The following is a 13,420-nucleotide window of genomic DNA, read 5'->3' as shown; positions in this document are numbered from 1 at the left end:
ATTCTAAGAAACTCCTTACAAATACCAATGAGAACAGTCTAAGTAGTTGAAAACTTGTCTCTTATCCATTCTTAGACCTGCTACAGTATGTACAAATTGAGAATTGCTTTTTGGGGATTTATTACTAAGGTAAATTGAGAATTTCCTTATCCTGGGGCTAGTTTGGAAACAAAACAAAACAAATCTAGTGTCTTTTTTCCCTGCAACACAACTCTTATCCTCTTAAAATGTCCCACAGCCCTCCTCCTTTAAGACTGTATGTATAGTATATTATTTTCAGTAGCTACTTGAATTCATATAATCCACCAATAGAAGAGAACATAGAAAATGACAGAAGCAACACATGCCAGTCTCAGTTACTGAACACTACAATAAAAAAAGATAACAAACCGAAACAAAACAAAAACTGGTTCCAATGAGGTATACAAAGAGACTACTACCCAACACATAATTTTCTGATCTTTGCTTGTATGGTATCGATGATTTACCTCGCAAAATAGCAAAGTTTTTCTAGGCACCTAATCAGATAACATTCAGGCTTGCATTTTAAGAGGAACATAGAAGAAAGCCAACCGTAAAGGAGAATACTGACTCAGCAATAAATCAGGATATGTTGGAATTTTTATTCTTTGTCTGAAACTGTTAACACTCTTTGCCTAAGCCACAATGTTGCACAACTTCATAGTTTGATCCGGCCACAGAGCCGCCAGTAAGCTCCTGTATGGAAAAGAGACTTCTCAAAGACCCATATGTCACGTACAAGCACCTGCACAAGCAACAAACTTGTCATTCCCTTGTAGGTAAGAAAGCTGCTTGGGTTTCCAATCAATTACCACTTCTTTGAATCAAATTTTTCATCGATCCACGCCAAATATTATGTTTTTTTTTCTTCTACTCAGGAGGTTCATGTTGGATCTAGTCTAATTCTTTTTTCAATCTACCGTATTGCCAAGTGGTTGCATTCTAGAAACAATCATCGAAAATCAATGATTAAACTTTTTACTTTACCTCTTTCTTCCTATCTCCAGCTACTACATTGCCTTTTGCATCGTATGCTTCGAATTTCTGAAGATAGAATAGATCTCAAGAACTCATTACAGCCTCCCAATGACGAGAAACAAACTGATGACTTAAGGGGATAATACTGACCTGCTTTGTCAGAAACTCGAGTGTCAGTTGTATAAATGCTTTCTTAAGGTCTGTCCGGTCAATTCCGATCTGAGATGTTGTCAAAAGGATGAAAGGAATAGGGTAAGTTTCACAATCCACTACCAGAGAGAATCTTTTGTCATTCATTACTTCAAACCATAATTCTCAGTATCTAAAATATATTCAAGCTTTGTAAAGAACTTGCCAGTCGAGCTTGTAAAGTTCGGATCTTGACAACTGGCTCAATCATTTCCCAGTAAACACCATCCCAGATGGCTTCTCTTTGTTTGATTTCGTTCTTCAGTGCCTAGTAGTGAAAAGAAACAAAAATTTAACAATATAGAAAACCAGATCATCTTCAATTTTAACACACACACAAAAAAAAAAAAAAAAAAAAAAAAAAAAAAAAAAAACTAATAATCAATTCGGTGGAAACCTTACAGAATACATTCTTTCAGTTACGTTCTTTCTTATCTCCTTCTTGTCACCATTGGCCATCAGAATATTAATCTGAAGCAAACAGGTAGCTAAGTCAAGATGATTATAAAACATTCTGCTAGGAAGACTAAACCAAAAACAGAAACAACCAAAAGGTGTATAAGTAAGACCTGTTTGTACAACTCTAGTGCTTCTATGTAGAACGTATTCTTTGAATACCCTGTCTTCCTTAACTTAGCGATAGCGTATGCGCTTCTTAGCTGAAATTTGGAATTTCAAAGTGTATTAATACATATGCGAAATATATATATTCCAGTCAAGATAAAGCATGGAGATGTTTTCAACCTCCCGTACAAAATCCTCTTTTGTTCTTCGCCAACCACCTCTTGTGAAACATCTGAACAACAATTGATAAGAAAACAGCTGAGGTTGATTATAAAAAAGTAGTTAGAAACTTAAACTCTAGTAGAACAATTATATTGTCGATTATACTCGGAACTTCCTACGATGATTAACAGTGGAGAAAAGGGAATTTGATCGCATTAGAAACAGCATCTTCCAATATACCTCCGCCAAATCGAGATTTTCTCTTGAAGTGCATAGGGTTCATATACAAATCCAGGACTTACCATAGACACTCTAACGGCACCCTGCACTCATAAATAACAAAATGTGAGAACATCAAAACCATAGAATACAATATATTAATAACAAACAACAAAAGGTGAGAAACAAGCACTTAACACACCGTTTTCTGTAGTTGAGGTGGAGCCTTAACTTGGGTTGCAACAAACCTTTTATCATTCGTAAACGGCAAAGACTCTGCAATCTGAGAAACACAAGTTGAAAACAACACAATATCATGTAGACATGGAACAAAACCAAAAAAAGATCAGTGATTTCAACACCTAATGAAGAATCTGGTGACTTTTTTTGTATTTACCAGAGTAGATCGAAGCAAATGTGTGTTGACGTTATGACTCTCATACAAACGTGAATACATGCTTCTCCCATGAGCTTCAGGAACTGGAAAAATGTCAATTACATAACTAAAAGCATCAATCAATTTCACAGTCGAATTCAAATAGAGAAACTGAGTAAAATTACCGTGAGAAAGAGAAGAATGATAGTTTCTCCAACACCCAAATCTGAAATCATCTCCGATTTGAGCCAAGGAGAACTCATTTCCATTCCCGAATCTGGAAAACAAATGATGAAGAAGCTAAAGCTTGAATCTTTTATAAATTTTACGAATTTTCCTAAAACTCAAATGAAATGAAGAAGAATCAAAGTTAGGAAATTTGCTTACGAGAGTGAAGAAGATTCTCTTGATCCAGCTGTTCGCAACAATGAACGAACTGTGTGAAACCTTCTCACGAGCGCCATTTTCGATAATCAAGATCAAATCTCAGAGAAAAACCCTAACTTTCATTGATTAATTTTCAAATAGCGTCAGAGGATCTCTCTGGCTGTTGGAGGAGTTCGACTTCAATCGTCAGGCAGGGTTTAAGGTGGATTAGGTTGACAACATCGCAGAGCACTGTATCTCGGTGTACCTCTCCTCTAGACTGAACACGTGTTATTTATATTCCGTAACGCAAACGTGTGATTCGGTTGGCCGCTAAAACATGAGCATTGAGCAGGTTTGCAAGTTGCAACAACAAAACCGCAGAACCGAACAGCAGCAATTATGGGATAAGGGAGACCAATAACACAAACGCCAAGGAGACGCTTTGTAATGTCGCGTTTTAAGAATTTAGCGTTCCAAAAAATTCTTGATTTACAAGTACAATAACGAACATATCTCAGTTGAAAGGACAAAAACCAAAACAGATAGCGAAAGTGAGTGACGAAATGCGACTCAAAACAATGTCCGAATTTCAAGATTAAAAGTTATCACATTTGGCTCGTTTGTTCTTAGTTCCGAATTTCTTGATGGACCTTGAAGAGCGTTTTCGCGTTTTCTGTCAGAAGAAGAAGATAGTGAGGTCGTCGTCGATTATAAGATAGTGAAAGAAATGGCAGCAGATCGAAGCTTCAACTCATCGTCTTTCCATTTGGATTCTGGTGCAGCTGCTCCAACGATATAAACCTTTTCAAGATTTTAAAGAAAGACACACAGAATTGAGTCATGAATCTGGAAAAATATGTATATGAGTAATCATAATTGTGTTTGCAGCACAGACCTTCCCTCTGTTCACAGAAGCTACTAAAGCTATGCGTTCTTCATCTCTACCAAACTCGTAGAAGTAGTAATTTCTGCAGATAAAGATAACAAGAACTTCAAATTCTCCAATCAAGAACATAAGTTCTCAATACTAACGGGAGTATAATTCAAAGCAGACTTGCCTTAAACCTCCTTCCTCCTTTACCTTGATTGTACGAGCAGCGTAAATCGTTGCCGCACCTGCTCATCATGGTCAAAGAATTTAACAATGACCAGAAGAATAAGAGTATTTCAAAGGCAATTTTCTAATATGTAAATGATGTAGAGAACCTGGAACAAAGAGTCTTGCAGCTGTCTTCAACGATCCCAAATCGGATATATCTGTAGCCTATTGGAAACAAAGAGCTTTCGATGACCTTACCGGACAAGTGATGATTGCGGAAAAGTTAAAACTTGTAAAAGGAAATGTCTTTTTTTCTGTTGTTGTTGTTGTTGTTGTTGTTGTTGTTGTTGTACAAACCTCTAAGAAAGTGATCTTAAGTTGATTTGAAGGGCGAATGACTACGCTTAAAACTTCTGATCTGCATCCATCACCATATGATATGTCACAAAAGTTTTACTAATGGATGTCAACTTAACTACAAGGGAAGAGGGACAAACAATACCCATCAGGAGTTTGGAACCGGGCGGCGAAAGTTTTGGGCTTTGCCTTGTCCCCATAGAGTGACAATCCTGCAGAGTAATCCTAAAGCATGAGAGGTAAACACACGTTTGTCAAGAAAAAATGAATCATTTCATCCAAACAAAAAGGGGTAGAACCAGTTTTTGAATTCCTTTGATACACATATTTCTTCAGTTAATAGCTAAGGTTCTACTGATCCTGAAAACACACAAAACTTAAACCCCCAACTCATTGATTAACAACATCCAATTTGGCATCTAAGTACACTGATCACCCAAAAAAAAAAAAAAATCAAAACTTTGACCAAAGGAGCAGGCTTTTTACTGTCCATTTATCAAATTGAGTAAACGACTAAACTAAATTACACAAATTCATAGGAGATTGGTGACACAGATACACACCTCAGGCTCATTGACGTCTTCAAAATCAGGAGGAACCCTAATGGCGAACCCATCACCAAAGAACTGAAACCAAGACGAAGTGTTGGCAATGCCAAGTCTCAACGGTTTAGAAGACTTCAAAGGATCTGCTAATGACTCTGGAATTGGGTTTTGAAAGATGAAAGAGACGAAACAGAGAGATGCTGTTCTAAGCACCACATCTCTCCGGAAGGTGGTTGCACAAGAAGATAAGATTTTGGGTTTGTTTTGGTTTTGAGGTTTAGGGTTTGGTGGATGAAGACAGAGAGAGTGAAGTAGAATGGCCATGTGAAGAGGAAGAAGATGATAGAAGAAGAAGAAGAAGAAGAAGAAGAAGAAGAAGAAGAAGAAGACTTCACCATGGCTTTCTAATTGGATAAGAAGTGCGGAGATTCTCTGAAGTTTTTAAAGCTTGGAGAAGATGAGGGGTATTTTAGAAGTTTCGTTATTTTTTGAAGGATTATTTAGTCATTTTAATTTTATGGGCCAGGCCCATAAAGCCCAAAGTTTACAGTTGCTATTTGCTAAGGCTTTTTTTTTTTGACATGGCTAGTGAGATAGATCCTCGGAGCTTGACACGGCGAAGTCATGGCGGCGAGCGAGAACTCAACGGCGGAGTGGGAGTCACAGTACCTCCATGTCCTCTCTGCTTTCCTCGCCATGGAACCGGTGGGTTCCGTTATCGCTCTCGCTAGGTAAAACCCACTGTCAAACTCGCCGGTGCCGCCGTGAGCTTCTTTGGTTCTATTTGCTCCGGCAACTGATTTTGTTTGTCCATTGTGCAGAGAGTGTAACGGAGGATCAATTACTGATGGTGCCCAGAGATTTTTGTGGGAAATTTGCGTTAAAGCTGTAAGTAAACTCTACTCTTCTGCTTTGCTCTGAGTACTAAAAACCAGAGAACTCTGAGAAATTTGGAACCTTTATACTATTGTTAGGATTTTATAGTCAAGTCATAAATTTTGGGACTTTTAGTGTTTGTCAAATTATGTTTTCTTTGGAAAAATTGAATCTTGAGTTGAAGTAATGTGCAACTTAGTGTGAAACTCTTGCATGGAAGCAGGCTGCGAGTGGTAACGGTTCATACGCCAAGAAGTTACTGAAGAAACTCATAAATGAAGTTGAGGTGGAGAATGGTGAAGTATTGGATGAACTGTACGAGGAGTATGCTCTTTACATGTCAACTTCAAAGGTCTACTTTTTTTTGTTTGTTATTGAAGTTTTCCTTGTTTTGTTTCGTAATTGATGGAAAACAAAACAATGTTTGGTTTGGTGTTTTAGGAAGATATATTGGCGAAAGAAAACATTAGGATCACCAAATTTATCTCTTTTCTTTTTCCCGAAGGTAAAATATCATGTCTTCGCTGTGTGTGTTATATTCATTGTTCATTGAATTTTCCTGAGTGAGATTAGTTTTGCTGACTTATCTGTGGATTAGGTTCATACAAACACCCAAGTTGTCCATTGTCAAGGAAATTAGTTATTCATCTGCAATGTTCATTGAACATGCTTGAAGGAGGTACCGGGTAAGAGGTTTTTTGTATGTATAATTTGACTGCCACGGATTCATTTCAATTCACGAGTCTTTTTCCACATTTCTCAACTTGGATCCTGGATTTTGAGCAGGTGTTCCATCTGGCCATCAAGTCTGTTTCTGTCTGAGTTTGTTCTGTCATTTCCAGAGTTATTCGCCAATAAATCCTGTTTTGAGGTTAGTTTGACATCATTGAGTGTTATTGACTGGTTTACGTTCTGATCTATATACTCACTTTTTGATTCGGTGGAGCCCTGTTTAGGTTGGCTCTGGAGTTGGCATGGTCGGAATTTGCCTTGCACATGTAAAGGCCAAAAAGGTAATCCCTAGTCTCTTAATACCAAAGTACTCATCATATGTACACAGCTATGTTGAGTTACACTTTTTTTCTTGCGCAGGTTATACTAACAGATGGAGATCTTTTAACTCTGTCTAACATGAGGCTTAATTTGGAGAGGAATCACTTAAACTATGATGACGAGCTGCTCAACCAAACCGGAGAAGCTCAGAGTACAGTGAGTTGAAAATAATTTCTTTGTGCCTTCTAAGTTCTTGATTCAGAGTATATACTATAAACTTTACCGATTCAAGACTGATTATTTTTCCTTTAACAGCGAATTAAATGCATGCATCTTCCATGGGAAACTGCATCAGAAAGTGAACTTAGCAAATACTGTCCAGATATCATGTGAGTAAACCATAAAATCATTTTGTATAGACAGCCTATGTCAGTCTCCTAAACCCTTTATGTTCTTCGTATCAGTCTAGGTGCAGATGTAATTTATGATCCGTCATGTCTCCCTCATCTACTGCGGGTTCTAGTAGCTCTTTTAAGGAAACCAACCAAAAGAGACAATGGCTCTCTCAAGACTGAAGACAACAGAGACGCACAACAAGGATGTAGCCCCAAAGTGGCCTATATCGCATCTGTGATCCGCAATGCAGACACGTTCAACGCCTTTCTGACACTTGTGGACCAAATGGACCTTTCCATCACGGACGTGACTGCTGAACTGACACCTCGCTTCGAGCTTTTACCGTATATGCATTCGTATGACCGCTCAAGTGTTCGGCTCTTCTCTATATCCTCCAGATAATGTATCATTCTTTCAGAAGCACTTTAGTTTCTTTACAATTTGAAATCAAAGATTCTTGGTCCGTTGATCGAAACATTTTCCATGGTTTGGTGGATGAAATCGCGGTTGTTGCTAGAAAACGCACCGGTTCTGATATATTTACTCTTGTTCTCTGACAGTGATTGGATCTCTTTGTCGATACCAATTATTTGATTTATGGTTTTTTACAGAAACTGTAGGATCTTTATGAGTGCAAATAATTACATAATCACTCACCAACTTCGATGTAGCAAGAGATAAGATAAGATGTTTGTGAAGATTAAACTAGTCAAAAAAAAACACATCTCTGATGATCGGTCGGTCAACTGGGTAAAAGTGTTTTTTTTTTTAGAAAAACAAAAGAAAAAACACTGAATCTTTCCCTAAAGTGAGAAATAAAAAATTTATCACTGACCAAGGCAATGATAGTTTAGCTGAAGTTGAATCTTGAGTGGTGTGATTACAGAGCGAAGTGTCTGTTTGGGTTTCAAAGCGATCGTCTTTAATGGAGGTGATTCACGCATGGTCTGCTCCAGGATCACTCAGCACCACTCTCCTCTACTCCTTTGCCCAGGTACCTTTTTTTTTGTTTCCTACTTTCTTTATTCAGAAATTTTCCCAGAAAATGACCAGATTTTATCTGTTTTATGATGGAAAAATATCATCTTCTGGGAAATAGAGACAACACGTCTTCTCTCTGTCTTTGTCTATTTGTCCCCAAAATTTAACAGTTCTGTATATAATTTACAACATTTCAAATCACTTTGAAACGATGTTTGGTGTGAGTTGTAACTTGCAAGATTGATTTGGTATAATTTACTTAGAGAGATGACACTGAAGTGCTCGACGAGCCCTTATACGGTGCCTTCGTTAAGTCTACGGGTGTTGATAGGCCTTACAGAGATGAGCTTCTCTCTAAGATTGTATGTCAATTCATTCACTGTGATCCATTTTAAGCTTCCGGGGTATTAATAGGCAATGCTTACTTGCTTAGTCTTAAATAATAATATATAATCGTCACATTTGTCTGATAGGAGTGTGATGGAGAAAAGGTGGTGAAGGATATCATTTATGGTCCAGGAAAGAAGAAATATAGGTTTTGTAAGGTTATACATACTCACTTCTCTCTCTGATTCACAGACTTAAAAAAAAACATTGTCAAAGGATTCTCATTTGGTTCTTCTGGCCCTTTTCTGTGCAGCATATTTCAAAGCAGCGACTTCTTGGTTTGCCAAGTGAACTAATGAGTAAAGGAAAGCACTTTATCTTGATACGCAATCCTCTTGATATTTTGGTAAGCTTCTCAAACTCACTTCTGGTGTTATGTTTTCTTGGAAATTCTTCTGAATTGGTTTCGTGTTGACGTTATGAGTCTGATCCTTTTCAGGTTTGACATGTTTGTTGTTTGTTTTTGTCTCTTCTTGTAGCCTTCTTTTGAGAAGATACACCCTCTGTCATTTCTTGAATTGGGGTTAGGAGAGTTAGTTTCGATATACAGCGATCTCTGTCTGATGGGAACACCACCAGCAATCGTCGATGCAGATGACCTCCAGGCTCCAGCGAGATCCTGAGGTTTGTATTGCAGTATTGTGAAATTTTGGCAATGAACTCAATTCTCTTTTGTAAAATGTTGCTTTATGTTCTGTGTAATTCTTCTATTTTCAGGCTACACTACGCAGTCTTTGCGATGACTTAGAGATCCCATTTCAAGCCTCTATGCTGAAGTAGACCTTCTATGCTCTAAGGATCTCTTGGATTTGACGTTTATTGGAAAAATAATGACCATATTTTCATTATATTGTTTGTGTTTTCTTAAAGATGGGAGGCTGGTCCTATGCCAGAAGATGGACTATGGGCTCCATGGTGGTACAAGACTCTTCACAAATCAACGGGTTTCTCGGCTCCAAAGAAGTACCCTCATGTAAAAGCTCGGTTTTACTTGCAATTAAAGATTCTGAAACTCAGACATCATTCAAAACTATAATGTGTTTTGTTTTGCTTTCAGACTTTTCCTTTGAAGCATTACGATTTGCTTGAGCAATGTTTACCGCTATACAACATTCTCAGGCGCCATGTGAAGCACAAGTCATCTCTCTTGACCAGCACCTTAACTCCTCCCGGTTCCTGAAAATGCGAAACTTCTTGCTTGGGTTGGTGATGAGATTGTGCCACGTGAGATGGCGAAGGTGCTTGAACCAGAACCATACATGGATCCCTGTTTGTTATTGTTGTTGCTTGTGTATGTTTCTGGTATGATGTTATATTTCCTTATTCTTGTTTAAGGTATCTGTTTTTGACTCGGCCGTGCAAGGCGGTGACTCTGAATGGGAAGGTCTTCGAATATACAGAGGGAAAGTATTCAAGCTTGAAGAACATCTAGACCGGTAAGAAGCAAGCAAGCAAGAGAAAAAATCCTAGCAGTACTTCTTCAAAGGCATTCTTATTAATATATTGAAGTGTTGCATATAGGTTGCATGATTCAGCAAAGGCTCTTGCTTTCAACAATGTCCCAACCCGCGAGGAGGTAAGCATTTGATAAATATCATTATCATAGTTTCGAATTTCGGGTTTTGAATGAAGCTATCTCAACGGAAATTAAAATGCACAGATAAAAGAAGCCATTTTCAGAACTCTCATAACCAATGGGATGTTTGACAATACACATATAAGACTGTCTCTAACTCGAGGCAAAAAGGTATTAACTACACTTTTATGAAGTACGATGTAAATATTATGCAACGAGTTCTTCTAGTTCTCATTTCAATCATTTTAAACCTGAATGAGCTATGAATTTGTTCCTTCTAAGGTCACTTCTGGAATGAGCCCTGCATTTAACCTCTATGGATGTACTTTAATTGGTAAAGTTTCAGATTTTGTCTCATGCAAGCATACAACTAAACTCTATAGAATATGGTTTTTGAGTATTATTTGTTTTCAAAAAATAATGTAGTGCTTGCCGAATGGAAGCCTCCTGTTTATGACAATGATGGCGGGATTGTGCTGGTGACTGCAACTACACGTCGCAATTCACCCAATGTATAAAAATTGCTCTTTCATCTGTTGAGCTGTGTAACATTGTCCATTGTTGTTTAATCTCTTTTTCTTTTCATTTTTTTCAGAATTTAGATTCCAAGATCCATCACAATAACCTCCTCAATAACATACTCGCAAAGGTTCCATCTTTCGCTTCATATCGAATTAAATTTGTGATCGTGTGTTCTTTAGGGACATCATTTTGAGATGTTGTTCTGTATAATGACACAAGATTGAAAGCAACAACGCAAACGTCGATGATGCAATCATGCTTGACAAGGATGGCTTTGTGTCTGAAACCAATGCAACCAACATTGTAAGATCCTCGGGTTTAACATTTTTACTCTCCAGATATGTAGCATTTGGAAACTAAAATGGTAGATTAACTCATGTTAATGCAGTTCATGGTGAAGAAAGACAGAGTACTCACTCCTCATGCAGATTACTGCCTCCCGGGCATTACCCGAGCTACTGTAAGAGAGAAGAAGATACACATTCATTTCTCCTAACATCTCTCAGTAACTATAACATGACATCTCTTCCATGTCCAGGTCATGGAACTGGTGGTGAAAGAGAATTTCATCTTAGAAGAACGAAGAATCAGCTTGTCGGAATTCCATACAGCTGATGAGGTTTACCATCTTTTCCTTAATCTTATAATTTTAAATGATCAACAAGTAATTATTTTTCATTCATGTCATACTTTGCCAGGTATGGACTACAGGAACTATGGGAGAACTCAGCCCGGTACATTCACAAATCTCTCCTTTACAGTCAGTGAATGTTGTGATTCCAAAACATATACAAAATAAAAGAAACTTCTCTGATGTTTTTAAGTAATATGACAATCTTTGAAACACTTTCTTGCTTGTTTGTGTCGCTTATTTATCGAGTTTATTGGCTTTAGGTTGTGAAAATTGATAGGCGTGTGGTCGGTGAAGGAAAAGTAGGACCGGTAACAAGAAGATTGCAAAATGCTTACAAGAAACTGACCGATGGTTCGGGCGTCCCAATACCTACTTACCAAGAACTTTGAACCATACGTTTGATTGTATAACACAAAATGGTAAACTACGTTGTTTAAATGTGTTCATCTAGATTCTTGGATTCGAATCACTAGCTTGGCCGAATGCAAAAAAAAAAAATCAGATTGGAAAAACTTAGTCATTGGATTTTACTATCTAAACTCTAATAAGAACGTAATTGAACACGAGGAACCTTCTTTAAAAAAAGTTTTCAACGTTAATATGATTTCATTTACATCATTGCTTTTATTTTATTTCAGATAAAAGGTGACAAAAAAAGTCTTGTGTTTGCAAACATAGCATACGAACAAAACGGCACATTGTTTTAAATGGGTGGAGAATGAGCTGTGGGTTGGGTTACATTGGTTCAGAAGAAAGTTGTGGTGTTTCAACATAATGAATAGAAAATGCGTGCTGTTTTAGCTCCATGACTATCTCATATGCTGGTCAGCTGGTGTGTGTCGTCAATTTAATTATCAGTTGGTCGTGAGTCCAAGTCAATTTGTTTCTACGCATTTAACGAGTTTTGTAATTAACCCTTGAACAAAACCATAGTAACATCATTTGTTTCTACGCATTTAACGAGTTTTGATCAAGATTTCACGTTTTCTTTTTTGTTTTTGTTTATACTGATGTTTAATACAAGTTTGAATCCGGATGGTAAATCCACAAGAAGAATCTTAATTAACACTTGAGTAAACTAATGGTATTAATGTATTATAAGAACAAATGTACATACATTAGTAAAGAAAACTTAGTTGAAGTAGGTGAACAGTGAACTCCCTAATGAATTTAGTTTCCATATCATTTTCAAGTGTGATTGCCTGATTGGTGTCCAAAAGCAGTTTTGTTTCCACAAAAATAGAAGACAAAAATATAAGTACAACTTAGTTTAGTTGATTAATCTACGTTAACTCATAAATTTACAATTAAGTCATAGAAACATAAATATAATATTTTTCTATATCAATTAAAAAGTCATAGCAAATGTAATATAAAAAAGCATATTTGAGTTAGTAGTAATCACGATAGACCTATGAAGTATGAACCTATGATGGCTAAGACTTTCTAGAGGAATGTGAATATCCAAACTATCCAAGTAGTCGTCTGTGAATGATGGCTAAAGATTAGTAAAGACTAAAGAGAAAGTTTTGATTATTCATGTAATTTTGTCTTCGTGTCACATGTCATTATCATGTTTCCAATTTATGGTCTTTCCTCTATATATACGTTCTTGATATTTTAGTTGTATATTCTAAATTTGTAACTAGCTCATAACCTTTACATTTGTCTCATAAAATTTATATATCTTAATATTGCTTATGTTTTTCTTTGTAATATGCTTATGTTTTCTTTATAAGTTACTTATGTTTTATTTAGTTATTACATATTTTATTTACTGAAACTAGATCGAATAAGTGTAAAAAGGTTCTACTAATTCCGGAGAAAAATCTGGTCAATTCTCCACAATATCTAACGTGACAGTAATTTAATCTACATATTCTAAAATGATAGAATAACAAAAGTAAGATATACATATACTATACATATCCTATTTGAAATTATGGACAGTTTCATTAGTGACTAGTAGAAACGCTAACAGTTCAAGGTTTGTCACAAATTATATAATATATAACGTAAAATTAAGTCAATAAATGATTAGATATTTCTCATAGAACCACAACAATGGCAAATTTGGAGTACGAAAGTTTATTGGAATTTTCGTTTTGCCTTGCTTTCATCTTATATTTGTAAACGGGAGAGACACTTCTTTTTTTTTTTGACGAGTTAAACTTTCACAATCTACAAGGTCCTAATCACTATGTACTACTAATAGATTGAAAAATAATGATTAACC

General features: G+C 36.6%; 2 protein-coding genes and 1 pseudogene across 4 annotated transcripts; 1 reads left to right on the top strand and 2 right to left on the bottom strand.

Moving 5' to 3' along the window:
- Window positions 1–273: 273 nt before the first annotated feature.
- On the bottom strand, window positions 274–3,306 carry LOC104771219 (uncharacterized). Of its 2 annotated transcripts, none has more exons than XM_010495714.3 (12): window positions 2,897–3,306; window positions 2,695–2,786; window positions 2,531–2,613; window positions 2,336–2,416; window positions 2,155–2,237; window positions 1,933–1,984; window positions 1,758–1,847; window positions 1,591–1,659; window positions 1,355–1,456; window positions 1,150–1,218; window positions 1,009–1,065; window positions 274–766 (listed from the first exon to the last, which is right to left on the bottom strand). In XM_010495714.3, the coding sequence occupies exons 1-12, from the start codon at window positions 2,971–2,973 to the stop codon at window positions 680–682; spliced, it is 942 nt and encodes a 313-aa protein (XP_010494016.1). In that variant the 5' UTR covers window positions 2,974–3,306; the 3' UTR covers window positions 274–679. The 2 variants fall into 2 exon arrangements, with proteins under 2 accessions (XP_010494016.1, XP_010494017.1); XM_010495715.3 differs by having other exon boundaries at window positions 2,531–2,604; window positions 2,897–3,255.
- Window positions 3,297–5,247, bottom strand: LOC104771218 (uncharacterized). Its single transcript, XM_010495713.3, has 7 exons — window positions 4,838–5,247; window positions 4,420–4,499; window positions 4,275–4,335; window positions 4,085–4,142; window positions 3,937–3,994; window positions 3,774–3,846; window positions 3,297–3,679 (listed from the first exon to the last, which is right to left on the bottom strand). The coding sequence occupies exons 1-7, from the start codon at window positions 5,141–5,143 to the stop codon at window positions 3,587–3,589; spliced, it is 729 nt and encodes a 242-aa protein (XP_010494015.1). The 5' UTR covers window positions 5,144–5,247; the 3' UTR covers window positions 3,297–3,586.
- A 134-nt stretch (window positions 5,248–5,381) lies between these two features.
- Window positions 5,382–11,696, top strand: LOC104771217 (branched-chain-amino-acid aminotransferase-like protein 2; annotated as a pseudogene). The gene is made up of 30 exons (XR_015592708.1): window positions 5,382–5,550; window positions 5,641–5,707; window positions 5,919–6,047; window positions 6,137–6,200; window positions 6,294–6,381; window positions 6,482–6,566; window positions 6,652–6,708; window positions 6,788–6,904; window positions 7,004–7,077; window positions 7,153–7,456; window positions 7,924–7,952; window positions 7,988–8,078; window positions 8,329–8,427; window positions 8,539–8,610; window positions 8,706–8,798; window positions 8,932–9,076; window positions 9,170–9,228; window positions 9,323–9,425; window positions 9,510–9,690; window positions 9,788–9,888; window positions 9,974–10,028; window positions 10,113–10,199; window positions 10,311–10,362; window positions 10,455–10,540; window positions 10,624–10,677; window positions 10,770–10,853; window positions 10,939–11,010; window positions 11,089–11,169; window positions 11,249–11,284; window positions 11,445–11,696. The product of XR_015592708.1 is annotated as a branched-chain-amino-acid aminotransferase-like protein 2 (transcript).
- The last annotated feature ends 1,724 nt before the right edge of the window (window positions 11,697–13,420 follow it).

Source organism: Camelina sativa, chromosome 20, assembly GCF_030686135.1.
Source record: "Camelina sativa cultivar CO46 ecotype springtype chromosome 20, ASM3068613v1".
In the NCBI taxonomy this organism is placed as follows: domain Eukaryota; kingdom Viridiplantae; phylum Streptophyta; class Magnoliopsida; order Brassicales; family Brassicaceae; genus Camelina; species Camelina sativa.
Note: the sequence above shows the minus strand (reverse complement) of the source record. Positions and strands in the feature narration are given on the sequence as shown.

Excerpts from the sequence above, each read along its gene's own strand:
- LOC104771219 (XM_010495714.3), bottom strand. The coding sequence starts at position 2,973 with ATGGCGCTCGTGAGAAGGTTTCACACAGTTCGTTCATTGTTGCGAACA. Across the intron at positions 2,417-2,530 it reads ATTTGCTTCGATCTACTCTG|ATTGCAGAGTCTTTGCCGTT; the intron begins GTAAATACAAAA and ends TGTGTTTCTCAG. Across the intron at positions 1,457-1,590 it reads TAACTGAAAGAATGTATTCT|GCACTGAAGAACGAAATCAA; the intron begins GTAAGGTTTCCA and ends TTTCACTACTAG.
- LOC104771218 (XM_010495713.3), bottom strand. The coding sequence starts at position 5,143 with ATGGCCATTCTACTTCACTCTCTCTGTCTTCATCCACCAAACCCTAAA. Across the intron at positions 4,500-4,837 it reads AAGACGTCAATGAGCCTGAG|GATTACTCTGCAGGATTGTC; the intron begins GTGTGTATCTGT and ends CTCATGCTTTAG. Across the intron at positions 3,847-3,936 it reads AAGGAGGAAGGAGGTTTAAG|AAATTACTACTTCTACGAGT; the intron begins GCAAGTCTGCTT and ends CTTTATCTGCAG.